Source organism: Anolis carolinensis, chromosome 5, assembly GCF_035594765.1.
Source record: "Anolis carolinensis isolate JA03-04 chromosome 5, rAnoCar3.1.pri, whole genome shotgun sequence".
NCBI classification, from domain to species: domain Eukaryota; kingdom Metazoa; phylum Chordata; class Lepidosauria; order Squamata; family Dactyloidae; genus Anolis; species Anolis carolinensis.
This window is the reverse complement of record NC_085845.1, coordinates 92887641-92905604: the sequence shown is the minus strand read 5'-3', so window position 1 is coordinate 92905604 and position 17964 is coordinate 92887641. Positions and strand designations below refer to the sequence as shown.

The window sequence follows — 17964 nt, the reverse complement described above, 5'->3', positions numbered from 1 at the left end:
TAGGAATCTATAGGTCCTCTAGAATCAATCCCTGGTTACCTTCCAGCAGGAGCTGACTATAATCACCCTGGAGGGCCTATCCTTCTGGCAGCGGGCTAAAATCTTTCTATTCATAGAATCATAGATTTGGAAGAGACCTCATGGGCCATCCAGTCCAACCCCCTGCCAAAAAGCAGGAAAATCACATTCAGGCGGGCTTTTAAAGACGACGGTGTTTAAGACTATCAAGGGCTGTTGTGCTTTTGTGATGTGATTTAATGTTGTTTAGTACTGTTTTAATATTTGTATATTGAAATGGTTTTAGTTGTAAGCCACTTTATGGGAAAAAAAAACAGGATATAAAGAAACATTATTATAATACTAGTTACAGTTAAAACACTTAAATAATGAGTTTTAAAACTGTGTAAGGACTTCATCCCATGAGTTTAGGTCTCTGTTTCTATGCACTTTGGAAAAGGAGTCCCACAGGAGCCCCACAGAAGACATCACATGACGTAAGGGGATTTCCAGTGGGGCTCTGTGGGGTTCCGTTTCTACAGTGCATGGAAATGAAGACCTAAACTCAGGAGAGAGCAGGAGAAAGGTAGGCATTGATGCGGTAAGGACGTGGGATGGCTGGCCATCCCAGATGATGGGGAAAGATGGAAGAATTATAACAAACTGATTCAAACCCCTCGGTTTCTGTGTTTGAGCTGGAATTTTGCATGTTCAAGCGTGATCTATCTGGATCTGGTGAATTTCCATTTATTCTCATGGCTCTGACCTCCTAGCACAACTTCTAGCTATTGATAGCCCTGGTCAATTAGGCACAGCAGATATTATCAGTGAGCACACAGTACTTACTTCTGATTCTTCTTCCAGAAGTAGCAGGTTAAAGCAATCAGCAGGACACCTGTGAAAGCTCCCACACCTGCTCCAACTTTCAACCAGAAATCCACTGTTTCACAAATGATGGTCTTTTTTTCAGGCAATGAAACCCCTTTTATACATAGTTTTGGTTCATTCCATACATATAAGGTTTCCTAAGAAACACATAGGCAAATTAAATATTAAACATTAACTTATTGTATATTCTGGCTTGAAAATCATCCAGTGTGAAAGCATAAGACAGAGTGGTTGACAAAAATACAATAATATCTATGATGTTTAACATGCCCCATTCAAGTCTGTTATCCAAGTAAGTGAAAGTAATCAACAGATTTTTCTTTGTTCCCAGTTTCATAATTTACATAAAACCAGCTTGTCTTTGCTGAGGACACGATGACAGCAGCAAAATAATTATGTGCTAAATTCTGGAAAGGTATCAAAGATCCCATCTGAGGATGAATGAATTAGTAAATTACTAGACATTGCACAGATTAACAAGTTAACTCGGCAACACTAATCAACAATTTGCACAAAGTTGGAACTTGCTTACATTCTACTTGATATTCAGAGAAGGGGACTGGTATCTGCAGGTTTTAAATAATAGTTTACCTTTAATTAACACAAAAAAGATGGGATTACAAAGATATAACTATTACATTAGAAAATGTAGAAATTAAGAATGACTGTAATGTAAGAAAGCAAGGTATAAAAGGAATAATTAAAGTATAAAAGTATATAGAGGGAGAAGTGGGAAGGTACAGGTTGCAGTTTTTTGTAAAATGAGTGTGAAATAGTTTGTCAGATAGCACTATATCTTCTATATTTTAGTTATGTATGTGTTTATGTATTTTCCTACAATAAAATAGATTTCTCATTAGGCATTTTCAAAGGCAGTGTTTATAATACAAGTTACCATTTAAGTGAATATGGCTATCTTTATATTCTGCCCATAAGATTCTCAGAGGCGCCTGGGTTGGCTAAGGTAGAAAAAGAATGGTCTGATCAAAGGCAGATCTTTCCTCTCTTCTCCACTCCACTGTCCCCAGTATTGCAATCAGAAACTCCAACTTTTTCTACCCACATTATTGATGTGTAAGTAATTAATTACCTGGTGTCCTTTTTTACAAGCTCCCTCAATCTCATGATAGTCCTGCTCTGTACACATGGGACAAGCTTCAGCACTTTCCCACAAGAAGTAGAAGGCACACCCGTCACAGGTACCTGCAGGGCAAGAGCTACAAAAAGATTATATATAAAAAAGTGGATTATAAATTTTGTTTTAAATCTAAAAGAAGGTAGTTAAATTAGTCTCACATTCCCAACAAATTAGAGGACATTTTGCAGCAATGCATATCAATATGAACACACACTACAAACAGTTAGATATTTTTTTACGATCTAAGAATTCAAATTAATGAATGAATCCAATCTGTTATCCAATTGCAAGCAGATTTGAACCATAGTAAATCAAGGAAGTGTCATCATTTGGAAAAAGAATCCTCTCATAATTGCATACAAGGCTGATTTAGACAGACAGCTAGTTCTTGATGCTGTAGTGTTCAGTTTCACAACATTTGACTTGCAATTAAATGTGTGAATGGTTTCATTCAGAAATATAACATTGAAGATGACAGTATAGTGATATGAATGTCTGGTGGCATTTGATCTATGCTTAAGAGTTTCCTATTTGCAAGCCATTGTTCAGTGTTATGGTTGTAAGAACAACTCTGGCTAAAATAGGCAATGGTGTGTTACAGTGGCAATACACTAGAAGATTAGAGTATGAGGCGGACCAGAGTGATATGTGTCAATTGCTCCACCCTACTGACCACTTTGACTATTCTCTCCCAGACCACTATAGAGAATTGACTTCAGCTAACAGAAAGTTTATATCATTTTGGCTCATTTATTGGCACTTTGTGTTTATCTTAAGTATAGCTTTTTCTAGTTTTAGCTCACATTCTTCACTATGCTGGAACAGAACCTTGACACACCACCACCACTTTTGCCATGCTTGATCCTTTACTGTGTCAGTATGGTACCTTGCTGCTCCAAGAAGGCTCTCATGTGGGATCATAAACTGCTACTCTCTTTGGCTATGGAAATACTATGGGAGTAGGGCTGGTTATCCCAAAGATCACAAAAGCATACAAGCTAGAGAAAGAAACAAAATTATTGTGGGAAAGTATTATCCCTAAGCAAGTATAAATATGGATTTGCGAGACTGCAATGTTATTTAAAGTTCTTCCAGTTGAACCCTACAAATGACTTGAGGTATCATGGACCAGATGGGGGAAAATATGGTATTTCAGACATGAATGAAAAGCAGGCTGAAAAGCTCCAGTTGGATTTCTCTTGAGGATTTTCAAGGGAAATCAAGAACGTTTTCATAGAGGTGTGGCAAAAATATTTAAGAAAGAACAAGTGGGGTTCAAACTGTAAGCTAGCGCCCAGATTTCCAGGTCAAATGAAGTTGAAAGAAAATGTGGGGGTTTCTCCCTGGTGACATACTGAAGGAATGTAAAAAAAAAAAAGCCAAAATCTTTTTTGGATAAGCACAGTAAAATTTTTCAGAGAAGGAGATCAGTGATGAAATTCTTTGAGCAAGGAAGAATGAGATTCAAACTGTCAGCTAACTATAGATTTCACCTCAAATAAAGTTGAAAGCAAATCTGGAGCTTCTTCCCTCGGTGACATACAGGAGAAAGTCTTTTTAAAAGCCCAAACATTTTTGGTAAGCATAGCAAAAGTTATCAGAAGAGGAGAAAGTAACATATCCCTGCTTACATCACTTTTTGTAACAGATACCTGGGAACTGAAATTTCTCCTTGGCCAGGTTTTGCAGGGTTACACCTCATTGTCACGACAGAAGCACGGCCATTTTCACAAGTCGCTGTAGCTCCTGAAGACCTACACAGAAATGAGAACATATGAAACAAAGTCATCACTCTCATCATTATGTTGTTGCTTAAGAGTATGTCTTATATCATATCAACATGTTTGCCTTCCCAGAGATAAAGCCTTTTTTGTCCTCATATTCCTTTTATCCTGGAATTTTCTTACTTTTCTGTTACAAGTGTTGCTTCTAAATACAGTAGCGTTGAATGTTTGTGTTGACTCATACAGTTAGCAGGCAGCATGAGGTTTCTTCAACAAGGTAGGTTATAAATGTAGATATAAACAAAAATAAAATTGGAGCATCAAAGAACCTGAATGTCCTAGGTATGTTTTACCTGCCTGTCAGTCACCTCAGGACTAGGATGTCACTCATGTGACATTTTGGCCCCTAAATTAACTTATAGACATTAACAAGGGATCAGTAAATATGAGAATAGTCAGTTGCAGCTCATTCTGAATGACAAGGAACAAAACAGAAAGGTCGTTGTTGCCATTTTTACAGTGCTTTTGAATGTTCATGCCTGTACATGATGGGAACATACAGCATATATCAAATAAAGAAATAACCATCCACTAATTCAGCATCAATGTTGTACATGGATTGAGGGCATCTGCCTAGAAGTAGCCATCCTTTGTCTGGGTGTTGTTTATTAGTTACTGTCTTGATTCTGGTGTTTCTCAATACTGGTAGCCAGATTTTCATGGTTTCATCCTTTCTGTTGAAATTGTTCACATGCTTGTGGATTTCAATGGCTTTCTGTGTAGTCTGACAAAGTGGTTGTCAGAGTAGTCCAGAATTTCTTTGTTTTCAAAAAAATTCTGTGCCCAGCTTGGTTTGTCTTGTGTTCTGCTATTGCTGATTTTTCTGGCTGAAGTAGTTTGCAGTGCATTTCTTGTTCTTTGAGTATTGAGAAACACCACAATCAAGACAGCAACTAATGAATACCACCCAGGCACAGGAAGCCCCCAGGAAGCAAGCAATCAAAGGCCAGTGAACACCACCCAGACAAAGGATGCCTCCAGGCAACATACACTCCAAGGGAACAAAGGTCTGGCTACTTACAGGCAGATGCTCTCATAGAATCATAGAGCTGGAAGAAACCTTGTGAGCCATCCAGTCCAACCCCCTGCCAGTATTATACCCCAGCCACCTTTGGGTTCTGAACCTGATTCAGAAATGAACTCCGACCAGGATGAAGCTTATTCTGACCTTTTACCCAGTTCTTCTTCGAGCTCCTTTCAATTACAGACCCCAGCTGTGGATAGCTCCGATGCTTCCTTAATTGGGAGAGATACTGAAAACATTACTCCCGTGGTAGAACCAGATGTCCCAAGTTCCTCAGGGAATGTATCCTTTAATAGAAGGTAGTTTTTGTATCGCCAGAGATCACAGAAACAGGAACTTCGCAGAGGTAAATGATTGGCATCTAGAGGGGATACTGGATAGGAGATTCCCTTGGGAACCTTTGGGGAGTTAGTTTTCCTTCGCTGTGATTACATCCAAGTTCCATAAAAGTGTCTTACTCTGTGAACAATTTGCGGTGTCAATGTAGCATCTCCCTTTAGAACACTTCACCGACTCCAGTTCCCTGATTTCACCAAGCCGAGCCTCCTGTTTCCTGGCGGCCAAGCCAAGCAGCGTCTCCCAATTGAACCAGAGTAAATTCACTTCCTTGCCTTGTTCCTGAATCCAGATTGGATTTAACTCCGTCTCATTCCTGCCTTGATGACAAAGACTATCTAGTGACTTTGGACATTGTTCTTTGGAACTTGCTCTTTGGACCTTGTTATTTCACTCTTGCTTCCTTGTTGTGTTTCCCCGCTTAAGAACTTTCAACAGTTTTGAGTGTGCTTCGGTTTCTGGACTTTGGACAATAATACTGGACATTTCTCTTCAACTCGTTGGACTAATTCATACCATATCATAAAGGACTATTGCTCACTCACCCTTTCCACTTATTCTTTCCTGAATTTATAATTGTTTTAATAAAGATATTATGTCTCTGTTTGGTTTCCAGTGCTCACGCTGCCTTGGAGTGTTACAGCTAAGAAGCAGGAAAATTGCATTGAAAGCACCCCTGACAGATGACCATCCAGCCTCTCTTAAAAGCCTCCATAGAAGGAGCCTCCACCACACTCCAGGGCAGAAAGTTCTACTGCCGAACAGCTCTCACAGTAGAAAGTTCTTTCTAATATTCAGGTGGAATCTCCTTTCCTGTAGTTTGAAGCTATTGTTCCACATCCTAGTCTCCAGGGCAGCAGAAAACAAGCTTGCTCTCTCCTCCCTATGACTTCTCCTCACATATTTATACATGGCCATCATGTCTCCTCTCAGCCTTCTCTTCTGCAGGATAAACATGCTCCGCTCCTCGTAAGGCTTCTTCTCCAGATCCTTGATTATTTTAGTCATCCTCTTCTGAACACATTCCAGCTTGTCAACATCCCCCTTAAATTGCAGTGCCCAGAATTGGACACAGTATTCCAGGTGTGGTCTCACCAAGAATAGAGAATAGAGGGGTAGCATTACTTCCCTCTATCTAAACACTATACTCCTAATTATGCAGGCCAAAATCCCATTGGCTTTTTAGCTGCCACATGACACTGTTGGCTCATGTTTAACTTGTTGTCCACGAGGATTCAAAGATCTTTATCACACGTACAAGCTGTTGAGCCAACGTCCCCATTCTGTATCTTTGCATTTCATTTTTCCTGCCTAAGTGCATTTGTCCCTGTTGAACTTCATTTTGTTAGTTTTGGCCTATCTCTCTAATCCCTCTATTGACTATGCAATCTCAAGTTACTCACATGCTAATGGACCCCACTCAAACACTTGTAAATCAGGCTTGCTAATTGCACCCTTCACACTTAACTAATGGTTCTTTCTCTCACCCTGGACATTCCATAGGTATATATACTCCACTTGCATCTACCGCCATCAGATCCTCTGAAAACACCAGTCACAGATGCAGGTGAAACATCAGGAGAAAATGCTGCTAGAACACATCTATACAGCCCAGAAACCACACAACACTCCAGTGATTCCAGCTATGAAAGCTTTCAACAATACAATGCTGCATTGAATTTAATAATGCTTACTTCTGGATAGAGAGAAATATGAAGAATATGGTAATGATACAGGTGATAGTACTGGTTTATGAGGGGTTTTTTTAATGTGCAGGAGTGCTATAGAGAGAGTCTCATTTTAATAAACCTTCCACCTACTTGTAATAAAAATGCACATCAGGTATCTTGTTTTCAGAATGTTCAAACATTTCTGGCTTAACAGTTATATCTCCCAGTGTTGTTTCAGTGGTAGCTCCTGCAAAGGAAAAAAAAGTGATTATAACTTGAAAGAATCAATACTAGGATTTTTGTAGATATTCTTATCAAATATGTGGTAAGTCACTGGTGACCACAATCTACACTGTCATGCTGAGTCATTTCAAATATGGATAAAACATTTAATTTCTCTGGAAGTTAACATTTTCTCCATGTAATATTATGCATTATGTATGTTTCTTCACATTCAAAGCTGGATCTTTTTTTAAAAAAAACCAATAAGACTGAAACTGAACAAAACACAAAAACTAAATGTAATGTTTTGAGAGTAGCAATGCTTTTGGTGGATGAGGAGGCACCAATGAGGGCTTTCAAAAAGTGCTTAATTTAAATCTTCATCAATTAAATCAATGTGTGGATGACTGTGTGAGAAGCAGAGGCCAATTTCAACCAGATGCTCTAGCAAGCTGTACCCCTGCACAAGCACACAGCAAACCCAAAAACCAGTTTTCCTCTGCAATCCCTTTCAAAATGGCAACCAGAAATGATATCACATTTACTTTCTATCACCATTCTGAAAAGGACTGCAGAAGACAATGTAAATATTTGGGAGGGGTGTTCTGTGGGTCTCTTTAGGTATTTTCACATGTATTTTCATATGTTTGGGGTACTTTCTGTGAGTAAAATAATAACATAATTCCTTCTGCCATTTTGAGAGGTATTGGAGAAGACCACTATTTGTGGATAGTAAGGGATTCTGAGAGTTTGCATGGGTGGAGAATATTTTTTTAAGATTTTTTATATACAGTACTCATATTTGTGAGACCAGTATCCAAGGTTTCATTTACTCATATCTGACAAAACATGCCAATTCTACATCCACCAGTATTATCTGCAGTTTTGTGTATCCACATGAAGTCTCAGACTGTATTCCCATGTATATGGGGATCGCACTGTATTTGGAAAGTGTTCTGTACTGCTTTGAAGCCCAATGCATCTGAAAATTATGCCAACTTCCAAAAAACCTGTTTGTGAGACAGGTGTGGATCTCCAGGGACCACAGAAGTGGGACCTCGATGCTCCATGAGAACTACTAGCTGTAAATTTTTCCACTCCTGTAGTTTAATAGAGAGAGGAAAATTATAAGTAGCAAAAGCAAATTGGTGCAGGTGGAATTGCTTTTTATGGCAGAGTTTTGACTAGAAATATAGGAAGCACAGGACACTGCCTTCTACTGAGCCAGACCACTGGCCCATCTAACTCCAACAACTTTCTGGGGTTCCAGGCAAGATTTTTTCCTAATCCTATCTAGTGGCCACACTTTGATTTGTTAGGAATATGGGAATATATTTAAATGTGATCTGTTAATAAGATAGGATTAATAAAGCAATGAGGTTTTAACTGACGAAGCTGCATGATACTGTAACTAGCTTGCATGTCTACTCATCCACTGTACTAAAGAAGGAGTCTTTGCAGGTTTGTTAGGAAGGGAGTTCTGATTATGCTGTCAGGAGCCCATGATAATTTCCATAATCACCAAGTTTGTAAAAGAATTGGCTGATGCCATCTGACCTAGTCCTGTCTTGAGGTATGCTTAGCTACTAGTCCTAATCCTACTTGACATTAATAGGATAACCCCTCTTTTTCTTGTGTCTTAAGATATGTTGTGCAATTTTACACAAAGTTTTAAAATGATTTATGTTTGATAGGCAGAATTCCAGAAGAAGAGTCATGAGGACACCTTCAGGATTTGAGAGTTATCATAGCAGATCCCAACAAATCTCCCCCAGAAAGCAATCATGAAGACCTCAAAATAGAGTCACAGGATTAAGTCATATAAATCCACCTCATCCCCACACTTATTTTCAATTCTGTGAAGTCTTTACTAAGAACAAGCAAAAGACTGAAGTACTCACCAAAAAACATATCAGCGAGGCTGTTGGACTGAAGTGCCAGAGCAGTTCGGAATCCTTTGCTATCGGGTGGTATGATAGTCGATTGACAAACAAAAGCCTTTACAACATTGGAAAAATCTTCTGATTCAGCTACCATATCCTTTAGTGTAATATCGGTTATGTTATCTGCACATATTGCTACCTTTCCCCCCTGTGAATGTCAAATGAAAGTGAAAGGTGATAAAGATGTGTCTACTATGCAGGATTTCCTAACATCTTGCAAAAGAGAAGTTTCATACTGCTCGCTATGACTTAGAGCAAATTTACTAACAAATTAGTAAATATTCTACAAAACATGAGCTGTACTTTCATGAAAGAACCAACATGGACCGTAAAAGTTCTTTACAAATGATCAAACAGTGAGCTCATCTTCCACCCTGTGTTTAATGAGAATTGATGTTGGGAAATGGCATTTTTTTAAAAAAAAAATCATCAAGGAACCATGCTGTTTTCTTGAACAGCATAATAAATTAGCTTGAAAGTTAAATGTATTTTGGCATTTAGTTAAGGATATGCTACCTCACTTGGAGCTAAGGCAGGAATTGGGAGAATGGAGGACGTACTAAAAGAATGGCTGGCATACTTCAACAAGCAGTGAATGGGGTATTTAATTATAGATCTCACCAGTAATGCGAATACATTGGTGTGGAAATCTGTATTCCTCCTATTACTCAAGTATGACAAAAACTCAATGTAGTTTACAATTGCTCAGCTGACACTTAGCATTTCAGAACAATAAAATAAAATTGGATGCATATTCAATGGGGCTATGTAAGGGGGAGACAGTGGAGGGTCTCGCCCTAGAGTTAGAAAGAAGCTGTTCCTTTAAAACACCAGCAAGGTCCAAGGATGCTGGACCAATGCAAGGAGGAATTGGAAGGAGGGAGGGTGGAGTGAAGGAAGGGAGATAAGAGGGAGAGGTGGAGAAGAAGGGAGAGTTCCATTGGATTTGAGTTGTCGGTGTGACTGAAATAAAGGATGTGTTGTCGAAGGCTTTCATGGCCGGGATCACAGGGTTGTTGTATGTCTTTCGGGCTGTGTGGCCATGTTCCAGAAGTATTCTCTCCTGATGTTTCGCCCACTTCTATGGCAGGCATCCTCAGAGATTGTGAGGTATGGATCCATACCTCACAATCTCTGAGGATGCCTGCCATAGAAGTGGGCGAAACGTCAGGAGAGAATACTTCTGGAACATGGCCACACAGCCTGAAAGACATACAACAACCCTGAAATAAAGGAGTTACTGGGAAAATTATAAGCAGTTATCGAAGTCTTGTTTGTTGCAAACAACTGCCAGAATGGATAAAGCTGGACCCTTTCACAGGCTACCATGCATATTTTCCACATTTGTTTTCAGGGTGAAAATATTGATTGTGATCAAGTAAAAATATGTCATTATCCTCCAAATAGTTTGTAAAAATATTCACATTTTAAAATCCTGTTTCGTGCAGCTATTTTTCAGTTGGTTTTTACATCCTTTTTTCATTCTAGATTGTTCGTTCCAGACCATTCATCTTGGGGCACAAGAGACCACACAATGAAATAATAATAAATAATAAATTTTTATTTATATCCCGCTTTTCTCCCTAAATAGAACCCAAAGGCATTATGATTCTACAATTCCAAACATATTAGACTATGGACCGACATTGCTGAAGACAAACAAGAACAATGAAAATGAATACAGTTCTTTCAGGGTCTGTCACATGTGCAGTCCCAAAGGATTAGGAACTATGTAAGGTAAAGGTAAAGATTTCCCCTTGACATTAAGTCCAGTCGTATCTGACTCTGGGGGGGTGGCGCTTATCTCCTTTTTTAATCCAAAGATCCGGTTTTGTCTGTAGACCCTCCAAGGTCATGTGGCTGACATGACTGCATGGAGTTACCTTCCCGCCAGAGCTGTATCTATTGATCTACTCACATTTGCATGTTGTCGAACTGCTAGGTTGGCAGAAGCTGGGGTTAACAGCAGGAGCTCACCCTGCTCCCTGGATTCAAACTGTTGACCTTTCAGTCAGCAAGTCCAGCAGCTCAGCAGTTTAATCTGCTGCGCCACTGGGGACTAGAAGCTATGTAGCACTGGGGAAATTTCATATGCTTTGGTGAGAGCAGGAGGACATGTAAAAATGGCTTGAAATGTAAGCTACCCTGTTTCCCCGAAAATAAGACAGGGTCTTATATTAATTTTTGCTCCCAAAGATGCACTAGGTCTTATTTTCAGGGGATGTCTTATTTTTCCATGAAGAAGCGCTCACATTTATTGTTGAACAACAAAATGAACATTTATTATATACTGTAAAGTAGTTGTCAACACAAACCAGCATAACCAGACAAACTATGAATCCTATCAAGAATTTCTTGTTACTAGCATTATTTACTAGGCTTGATCGATCCATGAAAAATTTGATTCTAAACTCGTTTCAAAACTAGAGGGTGCAGTTTTTCGTTTTTGTTGCTATTTACGAATTTGGCCCCCAAAATTTTTCGAAATTAACGAAAATTCGTTATTTTCGAAATTAATTCATTAATGGCGGACGCGCATGCACGGTCGCCCCAAAACAGCCCCGGGGGGGGGGGGTCGGGGGCTCTCCTGCTCTCATTTTTTCAGCTATACTGATCAAATTTGGTACAGTGGGAGAACAAAATCCACCCTGCTTGTTTGCTAAATTGCAGAGCGTTTGCCCTTTCCTAAGATTTATTGCACAATTTTATAGTTTACTGTGCCCGGCCACGCGTTGCTGTGGTGTATGGGAATTCTTTGTTAGGTAGGTGGAATAACAGTGAATAATAGCTTTGTAGCCTGAAAGCCTGGCCATTTTCTTATGGGAATCCTTGTTTGGTGAGGTGGAATAGAAAGGAATAGGCTTGCTGCTTGGAAGGTTAGGTAGTTGCCTTTTAGGGGGGTAGAATTGTAATGAATAGCCTCGGTGGTTCAAAGCCTGGGTGCTTGCTATCTAGGGGAAATCTTTGGTTGGTCAGATTCACAGTAGTATCACTGTTTCAAAGCCTGGTCGCCTTTTTCGAAGGTTAATCTTTTATTGGTCTGGTTGAATTGCACTGAATATCCTTGCAGCTCAAAAGTCTGGCTGTATTTATTATTTTGTATTATATATATTACTACTAAATATAGAAAGCACGGCACATTGCCTGTTGTTGGTTTTGGCCTTTTTTTGGTGTTGTGATGTGTGATTGTGTTGTAACATACTGGAGGCAAGAAAAGAAAAGAAAGAAAAAGCCACAGCCGGCAAGGCCCGCACCTTGAAATACTGCCCAGGGGGGCCGGCCACCGTTGGCCGGCACGCTTCCCGAAAAGGAAGAAAGAGAGGCCGCCCCCAAGGAGGCTTCCGTGCCAAATCGCACAAAGGGTTAAAGAACGACAGCCGAGAGAGAAGAGAGATGCGGTGCACCGCGGGAAACACGACCACGTTGGCCGTGAGGCAGCAAAAACAAAACAAAAGAAAGATACACCCACAGGCGGCAAGGCGCCCGCACCTTGAAATATTGCCCAGGGGGCCGGCCACCGTTGGCCGGCACGCTTCCCGAAAAGGAAGAAAGGAGGCTTCCGTGCCAAATCGCACAAAGGGGTATAGAACGACAGCCGAGAGAGGAGAGATGCGGTGCACCGCGGGAAACACGACCACGTTGGCCGTGAGGCAGCAAAAACAAAACGAAAGAAAGATACACCCACAGGCGGCAAGGCCCGCACCTTGAAATACTGCCCAGGGGGGCCGGCCACCGTTGGCCGGCACGCTTCCCAGAGACAGAGAGAGAAGTAAAATACCTGGAAATGTGGGCGCAAGCCCCTCAGACGTGTCTTCTGAACGTCTGCTAGTGAACTGTGGGCCCAAGCCCCACTGACCAGGGGGGCCGGCCACCGTTGGCCGGCCCCACGCCCACCACTGAACCCACATGGGGAAGGGCGTGTATTCTTCACGTCTGATAGTGAACTATGGGCCCTAGCCCCACTGACCAGGGGGGCCGGCCACCGTTGGCCGGCCCCACGCCCACCACTGAACCCACATGGGGAAGGGCGTGTATTCTTCACGTCTGATAGTGAACTGTGGGCCCTAGCCCCACTGACCAGGGGGGCCGGCCACCGTTGGCCGGCCCCACGCCCACCACTGAACCCACATGGGGAAGGGCGTGTATTCTTCACGTCTGATAGTGAACTGTGGGCCCAAGCCCCCCTGACCAGGGGGGCCGGCCACCGTTGGCCGGCCCCACGCCCACCACTGAACCCACATGGGGAAGGGCGTGTATTCTTCACGTCTGATAGTGAACTGTGGGCCCAAGCCCCCCTGACCAGGGGGGCCGGCCACCGTTGGCCGGCCCCACGCCCACCACTGAACCCACATGGGGAAGGGCGTGTATTCTTCACGTCTGATAGTGAACTGTGGGCCCTAGCCCCACTGACCAGGGGGGCCGGCCACCGTTGGCCGGCCCCACGCCCACCACTGAACCCACATGGGGAAGGGCGTGTATTCTTCACGTCTGATAGTGAACTGTGGGCCCAAGCCCCACTGACTAATGTGTCAACCAGACCATAGCAACACAGTCTGTAGCCGACACAAAGGCACACTCCATGACAGCAAACCGTCAGCGGCCCTGGCCGCACCCTTCCCGGGAGGACACAAGCTAGCTGGCATTCCACAGGGAAATCATGGACATCATGACATCAATAATGATTGTTCTAATACCACAGTAAGATCTTAATTGTTATTACCCGGGACATCTTCCCGGAGGGACTCTGAGCAGCTTCCATGGGGCGTGGCCGTCAGCAATACAATGTGAACAATTAAACCCCAAAATTTTATATTTGTCAAAGGAAATGTTGCATCAATAACACATAAAATAAGAAAGCTGTCACAGCATTACCTGCTTAAAAAACAGAGGTGTAAAAACAGGGCTCTGTGGCCGAGGGCTGAATAATTGCACATAGATGAGGTAGTTTGAGAGTTAAAAATCAATAAAGTGCAAAATACTCTTTGCCTGGAAACCAATTCTTCATCTGCCAGCGATCCACCCCACAGTCCACGAAGGCTTTTCGGAACTGGAATGTTTTACGGCTATGATGTCAGGTTTATGTTTCTATGGCGTTGAACTAGAGGGAAGACTTGTGTGTGTGTCTGGTGTTATTACAGGTAAATGACCAAAGCAGGGTTGAGAAGGAAGCCAAAGGGAACCACAGAGATGTATAACTGTCAACAGCATGGATTGGATGAGGAGGGTTTGACAGACCTTTACTTTATTCTTGCAACATCTCACTGTAGGTGTGGACTGTGGTCTGCAAGTTAGTAGAGGTTTTGCAGAGCTGTGTCCACACTACACAAAAAAAGAAAAGAGACTTCATGCAAAAATTGGAGGACCGCATACTGGCATTGTCATCGCAATGCCGTAGTCCAGAAACCTGCAGATGTCAGAGCTTGACCATTAGGAAGGCAGAGCGTGGGAAAAAACGGCACTTTTAAAAAGAATTCCTTTTTGAAAAACAAGACAGTGCCTGGGAGTGTTAGAAGATCCAACTGGTCCATCCTCCATGTTTTATTGCCCGTCCGATTCAAGGAGGTAGTGATCTTACAGGCATAGCATCAGGATGGCATGGACTTGAAGGAAGTGACGCCGTTGATGTCCTACAGGAATTTCTTTTCTGAATCTGTCCGAGAGTTCTCCATAGATAGTTGAAGACTACAAGTCTTACTTCAGAGTGTAAGACTTTCTGCGGTGAGATTCCACCCTCTTCTATCGTCCTACCAATAAACAGAACCAGCGCCCAAGGGTCACTAGCAGCCGCAAAGGCACACGCCCTGACAGGCAAAGGGCACCGTCCTCGGGCGCGGACAGAGGGCGAGGGGAACCTTAGGCGTCTGTCCCTCGGCAACAGCGTCGACAACCGCCTCACAAGGTGATGGGACAGTGGAAGAAGAAAATTTAGAAAAGTGGTGGACAAGGCCGAGGTGTCCCGCTTTCAGCGGTGCGGTGATTCCACCCTCTTCTATCGTCGCTGCCAACAAGGCAGCAAGAAGCACTTCCGTAGCCAGAGGACATGCGCCCAGAGGTCACTATCAGCCGCAAAGGCACACGCCCTGACGGGCAAAGGGCACCGTCCTCGGGCGCGGACAGAGGGCGAGGGGAACCTTAAGCGTCTGTCCCTCGGCAACAGCGTCGACAACCGCCTCACAAGGTGATGGGACAGTGGAAGAAGAAAATTTAGAAAAGTGGTGGACAAGGCCGAGGTGTCCCGCTTTCAGCGGTGCGGTGATTCCACCCTCTTCTATCGTCGCTGCCAACAAGGCAGCAAGAAGCACTTCCGTAGCCAGAGGACATGCGCCCAGAGGTCACTATCAGCCGCAAAGGCACACGCCCTGACGGGCAAACGCCACCGCCCGCGTGCGCGGCAGGAGGGAAAGGGGGACCAAAGGCGGCCGTCCCGCGGCCACAGCGTCGAGTACCACTGCCTTTAAAGGCGTTTGGAAAGTGGAAGAAGAAAATGTTAAAAAGAGGTGGACAAGGCCGAGGTGTCCTGCTGCGGTGCGGTGATTACACCCTCTTCTATTGTCCCTGCCAACAAGCCAGCAAATTGAAGTTCCCACGCCACAGAACCTGCGCCCAGAGGTCACTATCAGCCGCAAAGGCACACGCCCTGACGGGCAAACGCCACCGCCCGCGTGCGCGGCAGGAGGGAAAGGGGGACCAAAGGCGGCCGTTCTGCAGCAACAGCGTCAATCACAGCCTTTCAAGGTGATGGGACCCAAGGTTTACATTTTCAGAAATTAGTCCAAATTTGATGGTGTTCCTCTGACTTTGACGATTCGACCCTCTGAGTTATACCAACAAGCCAGCAAAATGTGGTTCGCACTCGACGGAACCTGCGCCCAGAGGTCACTATCAGCCGCAAAGGCACACGCCCTGACGGGCAAACGCCACCGCCCGCGTGCGCGGCAGGAGGGAAAGGGGGACCAAAGGCGGCCGTACCGCGGCCACTGCGTCGACCCTAACTGCTCAAGCCGATGGGACAGTGAAAGATGAAACTTTAGAGAAGTGCTGGCCAGTGGCCAAAGTCTAGGTGTTGTATTAATCCCCGTGGCAAAACGCGTCCTCAAACGTTCAGATGGACAGATATATCAAAAAAAATGACTCTGGCGTATTCCTTCACCTTAAATGAATATCCGAAGTATCCTCATCAAATATATCACTGCTCTTTCTGTACAGGAACTCTTAGGATCTGGAGAAGTCCAAAAATTCATGGCTCATGAGGGAAGTAATGTTTGAACCCAAAAAAATTAAAAAATTGAATTGAACGAAATCCGTAATGAACCCAAAGAGGATGCATATCCTACCTAGGATTTCATGGAGTAATTTCTTACCAAAAATCCTTCTACCTCTAGAGCGTCAGTATTGAGGGAGAGAAAAAACTTTGTGACTTCCGACTACAGAGATGGACCAAAAGTAATTTTATTAAGTTCTACAGGGACATATGAAAGAAACTTCACTTTGTTAAACATAATGTAAATCCAAGCAACATTTCTTTGGACGCCTACCTTCACAGCAGTGTGTGAGAAAACTGTCTGTGAGTCCTCGTGGACAACAACATAACAATGAGCCTACTATGGTTTGTGGCAGATCAAATATCCAATGGGCTTTAGGCATGCATAAACTGGGGAATATCGTCGTCTAGATCCAAGGCAGTCCTGTTCCCACTCTACTCTGCCGTGGTCAGACCGCACCTGGAATAATATGTCCAACTTTGCGCAACGCAGATAAATGGAGATGCGTTCAAGCTTGAAAGTGTATAGAGGATTCCGACTACAATGAAAAAGGGTCTGATCAAGCAGTATGAGTACAGGCTTTATTAGCTGGTAATCATTGTTTGGCCTGCAGAAGAGAAGGCTGAGAGGAGAAATGTTAGCAATGTACAAATATGTGAGGGGTAGTCATAGGGAGGAGGAAGCAAGCTGACCAGAAGACAACAGGACGGAGCAGTGTGTTCAAACAAGTGGAATGGTGATTCCACCGGAACATCAGGAAGAACTTCCTGACTGTGAAGAGTGTTCTGGAGTGGAACTGTCTCCCCCGGACTGTGTTGGGGCCTCCTTCTTTTGAAGCTTTTTAGCATAGGCTCGATGGCCATCTGTCGGGAATGCTTTGAATGAAACTTCCTGCGTGTCTGTTGGGGGAGAACTCGATGGCCCATGAGTTCTATTCCAACTCTACTTTTCTATGGTTCCATGATTCAATGATTCGGGAAACGGCGCCTTGTGATTGATGAACCCGAAAACAACAGTGGGCAACGGTGAGTGATGATAAAGACGAGAAAGGAAGGAAAAAGAGAGAGGAAAGCATTGTAGGTTAGAGGAGAGAGTTGTTTGACAGAGTCCAAAGGGGCAACCCCACCCCTGGCCACCCACCAAATTAGCCAAAGTTACTCTGAAGCAGAGCTGATTAAAGGAGAACTATTGTTCTAAGAGCCGTCGGTGTCAAAATCCAAATCTGGGAAATTCAACACGGGAAGGTTGGCCTTCAGGAAAACCAGTTTCTCAACTGTTTGCGGGTCCAGCAAGCTGCGGTGGGGCGTGACTACATCTCCCGCTAGGCTAAAGACCCTTTCGCTCTGCACGCTCGTGGGAGGACAGCTGAGGAACTGGCGGGCTACGTGTGACAGGTCCGGCCACATGTGTTCGCGTGAAGCCCAATAGGCCAATGGATCACAAGAGATTATCTCAGGAGGCTCCTCAAAGTACCTGTTGACCGAGCATTCAGCCGAGTCTACCTTTTGAGCAGAAGCCAGCAAAGAGGATTCTTCAGAGCAGGCTAGTATGGCCACCGTCTCTGCAAAAAATACGTTTCCTGGTCGCTGCTGGAGATCCGTATCCCTTCAGCAAACACCTCCCGGCTCCGCGGGACTTTCTGTCTCGCCACTAGCGCTAGTGCTGGGGGTTACAGGCATTTCCGGAAGAGGGGCCGCTGT

The 17964-nt window shown here is 43.5% G+C and overlaps 1 protein-coding gene across 2 annotated transcripts in view; it reads right to left on the bottom strand.

Annotated features, from left to right (window-relative positions):
- The window catches only part of elapor2 (endosome-lysosome associated apoptosis and autophagy regulator family member 2), a 126739-nt gene that overhangs the window by 11138 nt on the left and 97637 nt on the right, over nucleotides 1–17964 (bottom strand). For both annotated transcript variants that reach the window (XM_003221445.3, XM_062981812.1), the window contains 5 exons: nucleotides 8961–9150; nucleotides 6988–7084; nucleotides 3676–3777; nucleotides 1976–2102; nucleotides 844–1022 (listed from right to left, as the gene is read on the bottom strand). In XM_003221445.3, the coding sequence (XP_003221493.2) occupies nucleotides 844–1022; nucleotides 1976–2102; nucleotides 3676–3777; nucleotides 6988–7084; nucleotides 8961–9150 (695 nt within the window). The remainder of the gene's footprint in view (nucleotides 1–843; nucleotides 1023–1975; nucleotides 2103–3675; nucleotides 3778–6987; nucleotides 7085–8960; nucleotides 9151–17964) is intronic.